The sequence below is a fragment of the Haliotis rufescens genome, unplaced genomic scaffold (genome assembly GCF_023055435.1).
Source record: "Haliotis rufescens isolate VD_foot unplaced genomic scaffold, xgHalRufe1.0.p SCAF_7, whole genome shotgun sequence".
Lineage (NCBI taxonomy): Eukaryota > Metazoa > Mollusca > Gastropoda > Lepetellida > Haliotidae > Haliotis > Haliotis rufescens.
Genome location: NW_025964361.1, coordinates 7,410,147 through 7,424,598, shown reverse-complemented (window position 1 = coordinate 7,424,598; position 14,452 = coordinate 7,410,147). Strand labels below are relative to the sequence as shown.

Genomic DNA, 14,452 nt, shown 5'->3' with positions numbered 1-14,452 from the left:
GATAGACAGATGATGGATGGCTAGATAGATTGTCTATATATCCTGAAGATACATTATATAAGATAGTTATATGAATATAAATTAAAACTAAACAATGTAGTTATATGTCATGGTGTAGAGGTATGAACAAATGCTTCCACTTGTTAACATAATCAGAGACTAGTAACATTGTTTCGCCCAATATATCAAGCACAAGGCCTTTCATGCAATCAGGCAGTCCGCCTTAGAGGAAAGACATTATAACATCATCATCATTCGACCAAAGGTCAACAAAGCAATTCACATCGGTAATATCAAAAATATTTTTAAACGTTTCATTTCTTTCTTGCATATTAACAGTACATGACATAAAAAAGGGTTTGACTATGTCATGGGCTACAGTTCCGCAACGACACTCTCGCGATTCTGTCTCAGAGGATCATGTTTTGACCGTATTAGACAGAACATAAAACTTTGAAGGAAAGCGTGGCCATATCCTGTGTTGACATGTGCACAGTGAAGTGCGGAGCCTGAGACGATTGAGCTACCCGTACCTCTAATCCCGTCAGAATCTGGATCATTAACCCATTGACATCACTAATCAGTCATCTTCCCGAGGCAAGTGAGTTAACTGACTATAAAAGTCCAATTTCCACCCTTGCCGAACTAGGCTGGTATTATGGAGTTACATTTTGGCTGGACTAACGAGTCTATGCATAGTCCAATCAAAATCGCGCACCGAAATCGAAATCCGGTTCGTAGAGTGTCATGCAGATTTCGGTCGACTGCAGGATTTGCAAAGCATGTGCACCGCTAACTCGTTGTCAACAGATATTTTCTAAATCTTGTCATGTTTTTAATCAAGATGCTCACGTGATTTGATGCACTTCGCGATGTAAGACTCGTTTTATCACAATATAGATCTTGATTATCGAGCAGATCGTCTTGACTGGGCGCCACCGTTTTGTTTGAAACAAATGCAAGTAATACGAGAGGTTGAATCTGATTGGTCAATAGGAGAGGCATAGAAAGGACATAACTCGTAATAGCCACTGGTGGTGCTACGATCGAGCCCAGGAATTCCAGCCTAGTTCGGAAAGGGTGGAAAATGGACTTTTAAAGTCAGTTAACTCTCTTGCCTCGGGAAGATGCTCATCAGTTGACTGAAAATGTCCTTGAAGTCAACACACAAAGGGTTTCATATGTACTGAAGCTCTAACGTCCGTCAGCATGATTTTTCGTGCCTTTGAGTGTCTGCTATTGTTATATTTTACCAGCACATTCCTGATCACAGCATCGCAGCGGATTACCCTGGGACGGCCGTTCGTCGTCAACGTCAACATCCTAAACTCGCGTGTTCCCGTCGACGTTGATATCAGCATCGTCCATTCCTGGTACAACGGGACGTACGTGAAGACACCTGTCGCCAACGTCACACGAAGATTCAAACAGGGTACGTATTTTTAACATTGTGCAACGTGTGCGACAGCGAACACGGTGTTAATTCTGGAGTTATTGAGGATTATGATTACAGTTTGTAAACAAAGGCATAATGATAAATGTTGAGGAGTGATTGGAAGATATGTTTGTTTGTAATTGAAAGTGAATGTATATGTGTGATATATTGATGATCGCCCATGACTAAGTCACACGTGCATTTGCTGTTACAGATGAGCCAGCCACTGTTACACTGGTCGTAAGTATGCTACTTTGGTGAAGGCGCTTAATACATTTGCCAACACAGCGCATGATTCGCGGGAACGAGGCGTGATTTATACGTTGTGTTAAACATATGCGAACGTTACAAAGTTAAGGAACGCTTACAATATAATTGTATATTATTCAAATATTTCAATCGTATCCTGTAAAAATTCCTCTGGAAAAACTTGTTTTATTTCACAATATTACATTGAAATATAGAATCGAATAACTTGTTTTGTATCGATATCTGTTCCATAGCAAAGGTTATCTGAGTACACTTTCAATTGTTTCCTTGGATTCTTTATATGATGTGGTGTGAGTGAGTGAGTGAGTTGGGTTTAACGCGGCTTTTAACAGTATTCCAGTTATATGACGGCGTGTCAGCTTAAGGTGGGAGGAAAGCCCGAAGTGATGCAGGTCTCAGACGTTTACCACTTCGATGAAACCAACGAGCACGGGTAAGGTGCTGACAAATCTAGAAACATAATAATAATTCGAACCGGGATTCGAAACCACAATCATAGGTTTCTGGCGTGCCCAAGGGACGCAACTCTGCACAGCGAATCGCGGCGCCATAGAGTACTGGGCCACCCGTGCCCCCTGATGTGGTGTGAACCACTACCTGTGCCCATCTTGTAAAGTATACAGTGTTTCTGTAACAATTCGTCATCAGATATCGTTACTATATTAGACATTTAATAAAACGGAAGTTCAGGATTTAAAGAAGAAGTGGTATGTTTTTTTAGGAGTAATTTGGTAGAAATAAACTGCCGGGCAAAAAGAAGTATACACCCCTGTTTGATGGTGGCTTGAAATACAACAAACAAGAAATGGTTATTCGTTGATTTATTTAATATGGGTACCGTAGTTATGTTTTGGACCTTAAGTTTCCAGTGTCTCGGAGATTGTGTTAATGTTATGGTCAAATCCATTGCAAGTGTTATTCTTTCTTTTGCCTGTAGTTCAGTGAACATCAACGTAATAAATTACGTGTATGTAATTAGAGATATCCAATATTATGCACAGTTCTTCTCAAATAGAAATAGGTTACGAGCTTCAAATCAGCAATATGTAGAAGATGTCTTATAATGGTACAGAGCTTTCCGGGTAACATGTGAAGAAATCATGTTTATATGAATAACAATGAATAAATTACGTGTTTGTAATTAGAGATATCCAATATTATGCACAGTTCTTCTCAAATAGAAATAGGTTACGAGCTTCAAATCAGCAATATGTAGAAGATGTCTTATAATGGTACAGAGCTTTCCGGGTAACATGCGAAGAAATCATGTTTATATGAATATCAATGACCTACAGTCAACAGTCCAACAGTTCGTTATTACCAGGGGCGGTCGGGTAGCCTAGTGGTTAAAGCGTTCGCTCGTCACGACGAAGACCCGGGTTCGATTCCCGACATGGGTACGATGTGTGAAGCCCATTTCTGGTGTCCCCTGCAGTGATATTGCTGGAATATTGCTAAAAGCGGCGTAAAACCATACTCACTCACTCACTCACGTTATTACCATATCTTACTCTATTTGAACTAAATAATTCATGAAAACCTTAGTGTTCTGAATCAAAGCATCTGCATTACAGACGCAAAGAACTAACAAAGCATAGTTTCCACTATCAATGTGATTGAAACATGAACGACCATCATGTCATCTTAGAAATATATGTGAGGCCACGTGAAGCTTTAGTTCCTTACTTGTAGAATGGTCAAATGCGTGAACAATTTAAATAAATAATCAACGTCAACGCCAAGAAATAACCAGTCTCGATTATCTGACGAACCAGTTTCCATTGGGCGTCAAAAGGCAAAATAGTGGTGACAATTAAACTCATGTCCAAAAGACAGTCTATCAAGAGTTTGAAAGTCTATAAAAGAAAAACAAAAAAAGTAGAAAGTCAATAGTATATATTTCATTTGAGTTGTGTTTCAACTAAATTTGTAAACCTTGTTATGTCTTTACGGCTGACAAAGACTCAACGACGCATGAGGGTAAAAAATGACATGTTTCATGATATCACCGTCACAATACATGTTCAACATGACTTTAAAATCTCTGAAAGCACATTCAAAACCCAACTTAATACCGAGTATGTCAACTTGTGCATTAATGCACGCATGAACACGATGACGCACCGATGACGTCAAAAGTCGGATGACGTTTGGGGTAATCCAATGTCATTCCTCAAGGAGACATTGTTCCAGGTCTGTCTGGCTGGTGCCGCTGGTCGTCTTCTGATCTGTCGGTCAAGGTGATCCAATACATGTTCGATGGGGTTCACACCAGGGCCCACTTGCACAAAGCGATCTTAGCGCTAAGACTATTGTAAGCCTATGTTAAAGTATGGGAGTTACGATCATCTTAGCGCTAAGATCGCTTTGTGCAAGAGGGCCCCAGGAGAACACCCCGGCCAGGGTAAAACGTGGATGTTCGCGTTGTTCAGAAAGTTATGTGTGAGCCTTGCCGAATGCCGTCTCGCATTGTCTAGCTGGAAGACAACGCCACGTGGCTGTTGCTGAATGAATGGTTGCACAACTGGTCTCAAAACTTCATCCCGATGTCTCTGGACATTCAGGTTTCCCTGAATAATATCGATCCTATTTTGGACATCACCGCAGACACCTCCACAGACCCTGACTCTATAGCCTCTATATGGACGAACTTGTTGAACACAACCTGGTACGAAAGGTTGGCCTACTCGTCAGTACACTCGCTGCGGACCATCATTTCTGTAAAGCATAATCTACTCTCATTGGCGAACATGACGCGTCCAAAGCCTCGCACTTGCCAACGTTTAAGTCACCTTGCTCATGTCAACCTCTTACGTCGGTGTTGACGTGTTAACATCACTCCGCGGTGGGGTCGACGTGCTCTGACACCATGTTCATTAATTCCCTATACACTGTGACCCCGTGTCCCAGTGCCGTTACTGCCGTTAATGTCCTTGTAAGGTGCGGTTTCGGAGATGAATGCTCCGGATGTGGAGGTCTTCAATGGGCGTGGTCACCCGTGGCATCCCGCTTCTTTACCTGTCTGATGTCTCTCCTGCCTGTTGGAAACATTGCATCAATCTGGTAATGGTGACAGTGGTGGACCCAAACGTTCTTGCAATGACTCCTTGTTGCACCACACCAACCCTCTGTAATATGGTTAAACGTGGCATTTATTCTTGGTGCTTTTTGTGTTCATAATGCGCCGTGTCACCAGTTTTATTCATTACTTCTGAGCGTGCATTTCGTTCTAGGTAGCCCAACATCGTTGTGGAAAAGTGCACGATCGCGATTTCCCCCCAAAATGTCAATTTTCCCGCTTTTTGCCACCGAATACAGTTGGTTGTATTCGCGCGACATATTTAAGTCTGAATTTATATAGATTTTTTAAGTTATCAAAATAGTGGAAAGCATTTTTGTTGGTAAACTTTCATTTAGACATCAGTGTTCACGACTGGATCACTGACTTTTTCTCTGCTGGATACAACAATGTATATAATGTTAATCCGATTGACGCGTCACAGCCATCACGTGGGCCTGTCATGCAGCTCTTGGGAGATACTTTGTTGGCGAAATGTCCCGTACTCCAGCAAGATAAGGTTGCAGCGATTATTCAAGGATCCCGTTCCACAAAGTGATTTTAGCTCTTCGACTTCAATGTATCGTAAGTCAATGTTAAAGAATGGGAGTTGTCGTAGCCCTAAGATTACTTTGTAGTACGGACCGATGTTTAAGTTGATTGTGCTGAGATTTCAATGATGCTGTTCAAGGCACCACAAGAAACTGTCATTGGTCATTACCTGCTGAGGGTGAAGGGATCAGGAGGACTCATCTTTCAGAGAGAGTCAGGTCTGTCTCTAGTCAGGAAGACCATATCAGTGTTCATTCAAACCGACAAGGCCATGTACAAGCCAGGACAGCGAGGTAAGAACCTCAAGATGTCACATAGTCTCAGAAAGCACGGCTGGTTAATCTTAATGTATGGCTTCGAACAGTTATGGTAGAATAATCAGGTGGCTTTGAATGATGAATTTCCATATTTCGTGTTGCAGAGAGCTCTGCCGCTCTTCAGCAATGGCTCATTTAGGAACATTCCATTTAATATTCTGGTCCGTGTAAACGGGGGAGCAAAACAGTTTCATTTTTTATCACAGTCACTTTAGGACTTCCAGGATGCCCAAAGAACGATGGGTTTTCTTATGGTAAACCTGAGGACATTTTGTTTCTAATCTTATTTTTAGAATAGACAAGGTTTTGCAAATAGGATCCCATCACCCGAAATATCTCATAGTCGACATGCGTAGTCACAGCAATCACTATGTCATACAGTTTCTGTTCAAAGATATATTTGTAATTACCTGTTGTTCTTCAAGTTCGTTTCAGAGCTTTTGCCGTATACCCAGATTTGAAGGCGTACCAGGGTGCATTAGATGTCGACATATATGTGAGTGAACACTAATACTTAAAAGAACATGATGCAAACATGAGTGAGTGAGTGAGTATGGTTTTACGCCGCTTTTAGCAATATTCCAGCAATATCACGGCGGGGGACACCAGAAATGGGCTTCACACATTGGATGCAAACATGAAACTATGTTCTGCGTGTATGGATATATGAATGCAGGTTTTCACAGACCGCACTGTGTTGTGTCTGATGTATCTGTCTCTGACAGTTTTGTACGAAATGTATCATTTTAACGTGTACGTGAACACAACTTGATACCGAGTATGACGTCAACATAGCTTCAGCGTGCGTTTCTGTAACCTAAAATGACCCCGTACTGTCAATGCGATTGTATTGTATATGTATGTGCGTGCGTGCATGCATGCATGCATGCATGTATGTATGTATGTATGTATGTATGTATGTATGTATGTATGTATGTATGTATGTATGTATGTATGTATGTATGTACCGTAGATTCTGCACTGAAAGTATTTTTCGATTCCTCTTAAGGATCCACGAAACAACAGAATTCGCCGCTGGGTGTCGCTGCACGATAAGAAAATGGTCAATCAAAGAGACCTATTACTTAGTGACCAGCCGGTCCTAGGAAACTGGAGGATAGAAGTTTCCGCTCCTGAGTTTGTAAGGGCCTATTCTCGCATTTTAAAGAAAATGTCTGCAGCACTGCATTTGAAATAACTCATTGCAAACTTCGTAAGGACATTTCCTGGGTATGAAACGATTAGCTTTTAAGCTAGTATTGAATATGTTTAATAAAGCGTTCTGTTGAGATTGGTGTCGTGCGCCAGTCCTGTTATGCTACTTCATACCCTCTGTTTACCACAGTTATGTGGCTACTGTGTTTTGGGAAAACACATTGAATTCACTGTATTTGTTTTCGACGAAATCGATATATTCAATCTATAAAATGAAACATGCGTTGTTTTAATGTTCACATGAAATAGTAAGCTTTGCCAATTTCCTAACAGGTAGGATTAAAGGAAAGAAAAACATTCACAGTCCAACAATATGGTAAGTACAGTATGTATAATCAAAACAGTAGACACACAGTAACAGTCTCATGTAAAAGACTCATTGATCCATTTGTCCACGTTATGTTGTATAGTTTAAGGTGGTGTGTTAACACTACCATAGATAGTGATCCAAGGGGCGGTCGGGTAGCCTAATGGTTAAAGCGTTCGCTCGTCACGTCGAAGACCCGGGTTCGATTCCTGACATGGGTGCAATCTGTGAAGCCCATTTCTGGTGTCCCCCGCCGTGATCTTGCTGGAATACTGCGAAAAGCGGCGTAAAACCAAACTCACTCACTCTTGTCCCAAATGTGCACTTCTCATCGACGTCCACTTTTGCACTGAATCCGAACATAGAATTGTATACACGGCATTCCGTATTTAACACACTGTTGTCGTGTACATAGAGTTGCCAAAGTTTGAGGTGAAGGTGGAGTTGCCTCTCTTTGCTGTGATAACTGACACCGACCTTTCCGGAACCGTCAAAGCCAAGTACGTATGCAAAATGCAAACAGAGCAACTAGTGTGATATAATTACTGTTATAATTGGATAAATAGAACATCCGGTTTTGTTGAAACCCCTAGAAGTCGATTCTGAGAAAAGTAGTAATTGTCATACATGTGAAGAATAATGATTCATAGTCGGGATGAACTACCAAGCATCATGGCATCTGCTTCCAAAAAGTACTGAATTGATGTACTGACATCACTGGCAAAAGTTGACAGTTAATTTGCAAGACTAAAGATGTGATCAGAAACATAGGTTGCACACGCCATACACATGTGTAAACTTGCCATCCAGCTACACGTTTGGAAAAGGAGTCAAGGGCATGGTGGAACTGAGGGTGTTTGTCGGCGCCATCATGGGCCAGTGCGGGAACTTCGCAAGATCATTTCTGAAGTCGTTTCCAGTAAGTCGTCACATAAGCAATCGATTCTGTGTGGTACCATTGTGCCATCTTGCATTAGTCGACCATAGTATGTAAATATAAAAAGACTACGACGATTATCTACCGAAACAGATTCCACATTGTGCAAACGGCAAAATAGTGGTAAAAACTTCATGGATGGATCGCTAAAAATCCTTGATGACACCAAGTGTTCGCGAAAGGGGTAATCAGGTACTGTGTTATCAGTAACACCCGCCACTTACAGACCGCCTCAGTGGTCTAGTGGTAGAGCGTCCGCCCGGAGAGCGGAAGGCCCGGGATCCGATCCCCGGCCGCGTCATACCAAAAGACGTTAAAGTATGGTACTTGTTGTTACCCTGTCTGGCGCTCGGCATTAAGGGGCTTAAACAAGGACTGGTCGTCTCGGACTCAGTATAATGAGTGGGATATTCATGTTAAACTGCGGCATGGTATCTCAGTGAGCTAGCACTATAAATCGGCATCAGTCCGGCCTAGTACAAGCAGCCACACAAACACACACACGTACATGCACGTCGCTATATAAGTGCATTAATCTTGGACGCGACGTTAAACCCCATTTTACCTCACCTCACCACCCGCCATTAACACAATTTTATTAAATAACGTGTTTGTTTGCTGCCTCACAACACGACGTGGTGTCAGGTGCGCAGTACTACTACCCTGTACTCTTTCTGTGCAGATTGATGGCAGTGCCCGGTTCTCGGTGTCCATGGCTGATATCAAGAGGCTGCGATATTATCTTGTCAGGCAAACGGTGACTGTACTGGCAGTGGTCAAGGAGGACCTAACTGGGAAGACACTCAACGGCTCCTCCACCGTTGTCTACTTCACCGACCCCAACAAGATCACCTTTCTGGATTCCAGTCCTAATTACTTCAAGCCGGGTCTACCTTACAGGGCCTACGTATGTCTCTGTTAAAACCATTACACACAACTCTAAAAGACCTACTCATGTCGCTATCATTACCATAACACGCTGTACCTACTTATGTAACTCTCATTACCATAACACGCCGCTCTACATGACAGTACCAACTCATGTAGCTATCAATACCATAACACGCTGCTCTACAGGACAGTACCAACTTATGTATACGTAGCTATCATTACCATAACACGCTGCTCTACAGGACAGTACCTACTTATGTCGCTATCATTACCATAACACGCTGCTCAACAGGACAGTACCTACTTATGTCGCTATCATTACCATAACACGCTGCTCTACAGGACAGTACCTACTTATGTAGCTATCATTTCCATAACACGCTGCTCTACAGGACAGTACCTTCTTATGTAGGTATCATTACCATAACACGCTGCTCTACAGGACAGTACCTACTTATGTCGCTATCATTTCCTTAACACGCTGCTCTGCAGGACAGTACCTACTTATGTCGCTATCATTACCATAACACGCTGCTCAACAGGGCAGTACCTACTTATGTAGCTATCAATACCATACACACGCTGCTCTACAGGACAGTACCTACTTATGTCGCTGTCATTACCATAACACTCTGCTCAACAGGACAGTACCTACTTATGTCGCTGTCATTACCATAACACGCTGCTCAACAGGGCAGTACCTACTTATTTAGCTATCATTACCATAACACGCTGCTCTACAGGACAGTACCTACTTATGTAGCTATCATTACCATAACACGCTGCTCTACAGGACAGTACCTACTTATGTCGCTGTCATTACCATAACACGCTGCTCAACAGGGCAGTACCTACTTATGTAGCTATCAATACCATACACACGCTGCTCTACAGGACAGTACCTACTTATGTAGCTATCAATACCATACACACGCTGCTCTAGAGGACAGTACCTACTTATGTCGCTATCATTACCATAACACGCTGCTCTACAGGGCAGTACCTACTTATGTCGCTGTCATTACCATAACACGCTGCTCTACAGGACAGTACCTACTTATGTAGCTATCATTTCCATAACACTCTGCTCTACAGGACAGTACCTACTTATGTCGCTATCATTACCATAACACGCTGCTCTACAGGACAGTACCTACTTATGTAGCTATCATTACAATTACTCGCTGCTCTACAGGGCAGTACCTACTTATGTCGCTGTCATTACCATAACACGCTGCTCAACAGGGCAGTACCTACTTATGTCGCTATCATTACCATAACACGCTGCTCTACAGGGCAGTACCTACTTATGTCGCTGTCATTACCATAACACGCTGCTCTACAGGACAGTACCTACTTATGTAACTCTCATTACCATAACACGCTGCTCTACATGACAGTACCAACTCATGTAGCTATCAATACCATAACACGCTGCTCTACAGGACAGTACCAACTTATGTATACGTAGCTATCATTACCATAACACGCTGCTCTACAGGACAGTACCTACTTATGTCGCTATCATTACCATAACACGCTGCTCAACAGGACAGTACCTACTTATGTCGCTATCATTACCATAACACGCTGCTCTACAGGACAGTACCTACTTATGTAGCTATCATTTCCATAACACGCTGCTCTACAGGACAGTACCTTCTTATGTAGGTATCATTACCATAACACGCTGCTCTACAGGACAGTACCTACTTATGTCGCTATCATTTCCTTAACACGCTGCTCTGCAGGACAGTACCTACTTATGTCGCTATCATTACCATAACACGCTGCTCAACAGGGCAGTACCTACTTATGTAGCTATCAATACCATACACACGCTGCTCTACAGGACAGTACCTACTTATGTCGCTGTCATTACCATAACACTCTGCTCAACAGGACAGTACCTACTTATGTCGCTGTCATTACCATAACACGCTGCTCAACAGGGCAGTACCTACTTATGTAGCTATCATTACCATAACACGCTGCTCTACAGGACAGTACCTACTTATGTAGCTATCATTACCATAACACGCTGCTCTACAGGACAGTACCTACTTATGTCGCTGTCATTACCATAACACGCTGCTCAACAGGGCAGTACCTACTTATGTAGCTATCAATACCATACACACGCTGCTCTACAGGACAGTACCTACTTATGTAGCTATCAATACCATACACACGCTGCTCTAGAGGACAGTACCTACTTATGTCGCTATCATTACCATAACACGCTGCTCTACAGGGCAGTACCTACTTATGTCGCTGTCATTACCATAACACGCTGCTCTACAGGACAGTACCTACTTATGTAGCTATCATTTCCATAACACTCTGCTCTACAGGACAGTACCTACTTATGTCGCTATCATTACCATAACACGCTGCTCTACAGGACAGTACCTACTTATGTAGCTATCATTACAATTACTCGCTGCTCTACAGGGCAGTACCTACTTATGTCGCTGTCATTACCATAACACGCTGCTCAACAGGGCAGTACCTACTTATGTCGCTATCATTACCATAACACGCTGCTCTACAGGGCAGTACCTACTTATGTCGCTGTCATTACCATAACACGCTGCTCTACAGGACAGTACCTACTTATGTAACTCTCATTACCATAACACGCTGCTCTACATGACAGTACCAACTCATGTAGCTATCAATACCATAACACGCTGCTCTACAGGACAGTACCAACTTATGTATACGTAGCTATCATTACCATAACACGCTGCTCTACAGGACAGTACCTACTTATGTCGCTATCATTACCATAACACGCTGCTCAACAGGACAGTACCTACTTATGTCGCTATCATTACCATAACACGCTGCTCTACAGGACAGTACCTACTTATGTAGCTATCATTTCCATAACACGCTGCTCTACAGGACAGTACCTTCTTATGTAGGTATCATTACCATAACACGCTGCTCTACAGGACAGTACCTACTTATGTCGCTATCATTTCCTTAACACGCTGCTCTGCAGGACAGTACCTACTTATGTCGCTATCATTACCATAACACGCTGCTCAACAGGGCAGTACCTACTTATGTAGCTATCAATACCATACACACGCTGCTCTACAGGACAGTACCTACTTATGTCGCTGTCATTACCATAACACTCTGCTCAACAGGACAGTACCTACTTATGTCGCTGTCATTACCATAACACGCTGCTCAACAGGGCAGTACCTACTTATGTAGCTATCATTACCATAACACGCTGCTCTACAGGACAGTACCTACTTATGTAGCTATCATTACCATAACACGCTGCTCTACAGGACAGTACCTACTTATGTCGCTGTCATTACCATAACACGCTGCTCAACAGGGCAGTACCTACTTATGTAGCTATCAATACCATACACACGCTGCTCTACAGGACAGTACCTACTTATGTAGCTATCAATACCATACACACGCTGCTCTAGAGGACAGTACCTACTTATGTCGCTATCATTACCATAACACGCTGCTCTACAGGGCAGTACCTACTTATGTCGCTGTCATTACCATAACACGCTGCTCTACAGGACAGTACCTACTTATGTAGCTATCATTTCCATAACACGCTGCTCTACAGGACAGTACCTACTTATGTCGCTATCATTACCATAACACGCTGCTCTACAGGACAGTACCTACTTATGTAGCTATCATTACAATTACTCGCTGCTCTACAGGGCAGTACCTACTTATGTCGCTGTCATTACCATAACACGCTGCTCAACAGGGCAGTACCTACTTATGTCGCTATCATTACCATAACACGCTGCTCTACAGGACTGTACCTACTTATGTCGCTATCATTACCATAACACGCTGCCCTACAGGGCAGTACCTACTTATGTCGCTATCATTACCATAACACGCTGCCCTACAGGGCAGTACCTACTTATGTAGGTATCATTACCATAACACGCTGCTCTACAGGACAGTACCTACTTATGTCGCTATCATTACCATAACACGCTGCTCAACAGGGCAGTACCTACTTATGTCGCTATCATTACCATAACACGCTGCTCTACAGGGCAGTACCTACTTATGTCGCTGTCATTACCATAACACGCTGCTCAACAGGGCAGTACCTACTTATGTCGCTATCATTACCATAACACGCTGCTCTACAGGACAGTACCTACTTATGTCGCTATCATTACCATAACACGCTGCTCTACAGGGCAGTACCTACTTATGTCGCTGTCATTACCATAACACGCTGCTCAACAGGGCAGTACCTACTTATGTCGCTATCATTACCATAACACGCTGCTCTACAGGACAGTACCTAATTATGTCGCTATCATTACCATAACACGCTGCTCTACAGGACAGTACCTACTTATGTAGCTATCATTACCATAACACGCTGCTCTACAGGACAGTACCTACTTATGTCACTGTCATTACCATAACACGCTGCTCTACAGGGCAGTACCGTCTTATGTCGCTATCATTACCATAACACGCTGCTCTACAGGACAGTACCTACTTATGTCGCTATCATTACCATAACACGCTGCTCTACAGGACAGTACCTACTTATGTAGCTATCATTACCATAACACGCTGCTCTACAGGACAGTACCTACTTATGTCGCTGTCATTACCATAACACGCTGCTCAACAGGGCAGTACCTACTTATGTAGCTATCAATACCATACACACGCTGCTCTACAGGACAGTACCTACTTATGTAGCTATCAATACCATACACACGCTGCTCTAGAGGACAGTACCTACTTATGTCGCTATCATTACCATAACACGCTGCTCTACAGGGCAGTACCTACTTATGTCGCTGTCATTACCATAACACGCTGCTCTACAGGACAGTACCTACTTATGTAGCTATCATTTCCATAACACGCTGCTCTACAGGACAGTACCTACTTATGTCGCTATCATTACCATAACACGCTGCTCTACAGGACAGTACCTACTTATGTAGCTATCATTACAATTACTCGCTGCTCTACAGGGCAGTACCTACTTATGTCGCTGTCATTACCATAACACGCTGCTCAACAGGGCAGTACCTACTTATGTCGCTATCATTACCATAACACGCTGCTCTACAGGACTGTACCTACTTATGTCGCTATCATTACCATAACACGCTGCCCTACAGGGCAGTACCTACTTATGTCGCTATCATTACCATAACACGCTGCCCTACAGGGCAGTACCTACTTATGTAGGTATCATTACCATAACACGCTGCTCTACAGGACAGTACCTACTTATGTCGCTATCATTACCATAACACGCTGCTCAACAGGGCAGTACCTACTTATGTCGCTATCATTACCATAACACGCTGCTCTACAGGGCAGTACCTACTTATGTCGCTGTCATTACCATAACACGCTGCTCAACAGGGCAGTACCTACTTATGTCGCTGTCATTACCATAACACGCTGCTCAACAGGGCAG

The 14,452-nt window shown here is 42.9% G+C and overlaps 1 protein-coding gene across 1 annotated transcript in view; it reads left to right on the top strand.

Moving 5' to 3' along the window:
• LOC124144486 (CD109 antigen-like) overlaps positions 1–14,452 on the top strand; it is a 54,955-nt gene that overhangs the window by 4,744 nt on the left and 35,759 nt on the right. The window contains exons 4-12 of the mRNA XM_048387698.1: positions 1,257–1,432; positions 1,650–1,675; positions 5,455–5,608; positions 6,058–6,128; positions 6,642–6,773; positions 7,121–7,163; positions 7,570–7,654; positions 7,965–8,073; positions 8,774–8,998. Of these exons, the coding sequence (XP_048243655.1) occupies positions 1,257–1,432; positions 1,650–1,675; positions 5,455–5,608; positions 6,058–6,128; positions 6,642–6,773; positions 7,121–7,163; positions 7,570–7,654; positions 7,965–8,073; positions 8,774–8,998 (1,021 nt within the window). The remainder of the gene's footprint in view (positions 1–1,256; positions 1,433–1,649; positions 1,676–5,454; positions 5,609–6,057; positions 6,129–6,641; positions 6,774–7,120; positions 7,164–7,569; positions 7,655–7,964; positions 8,074–8,773; positions 8,999–14,452) is intronic.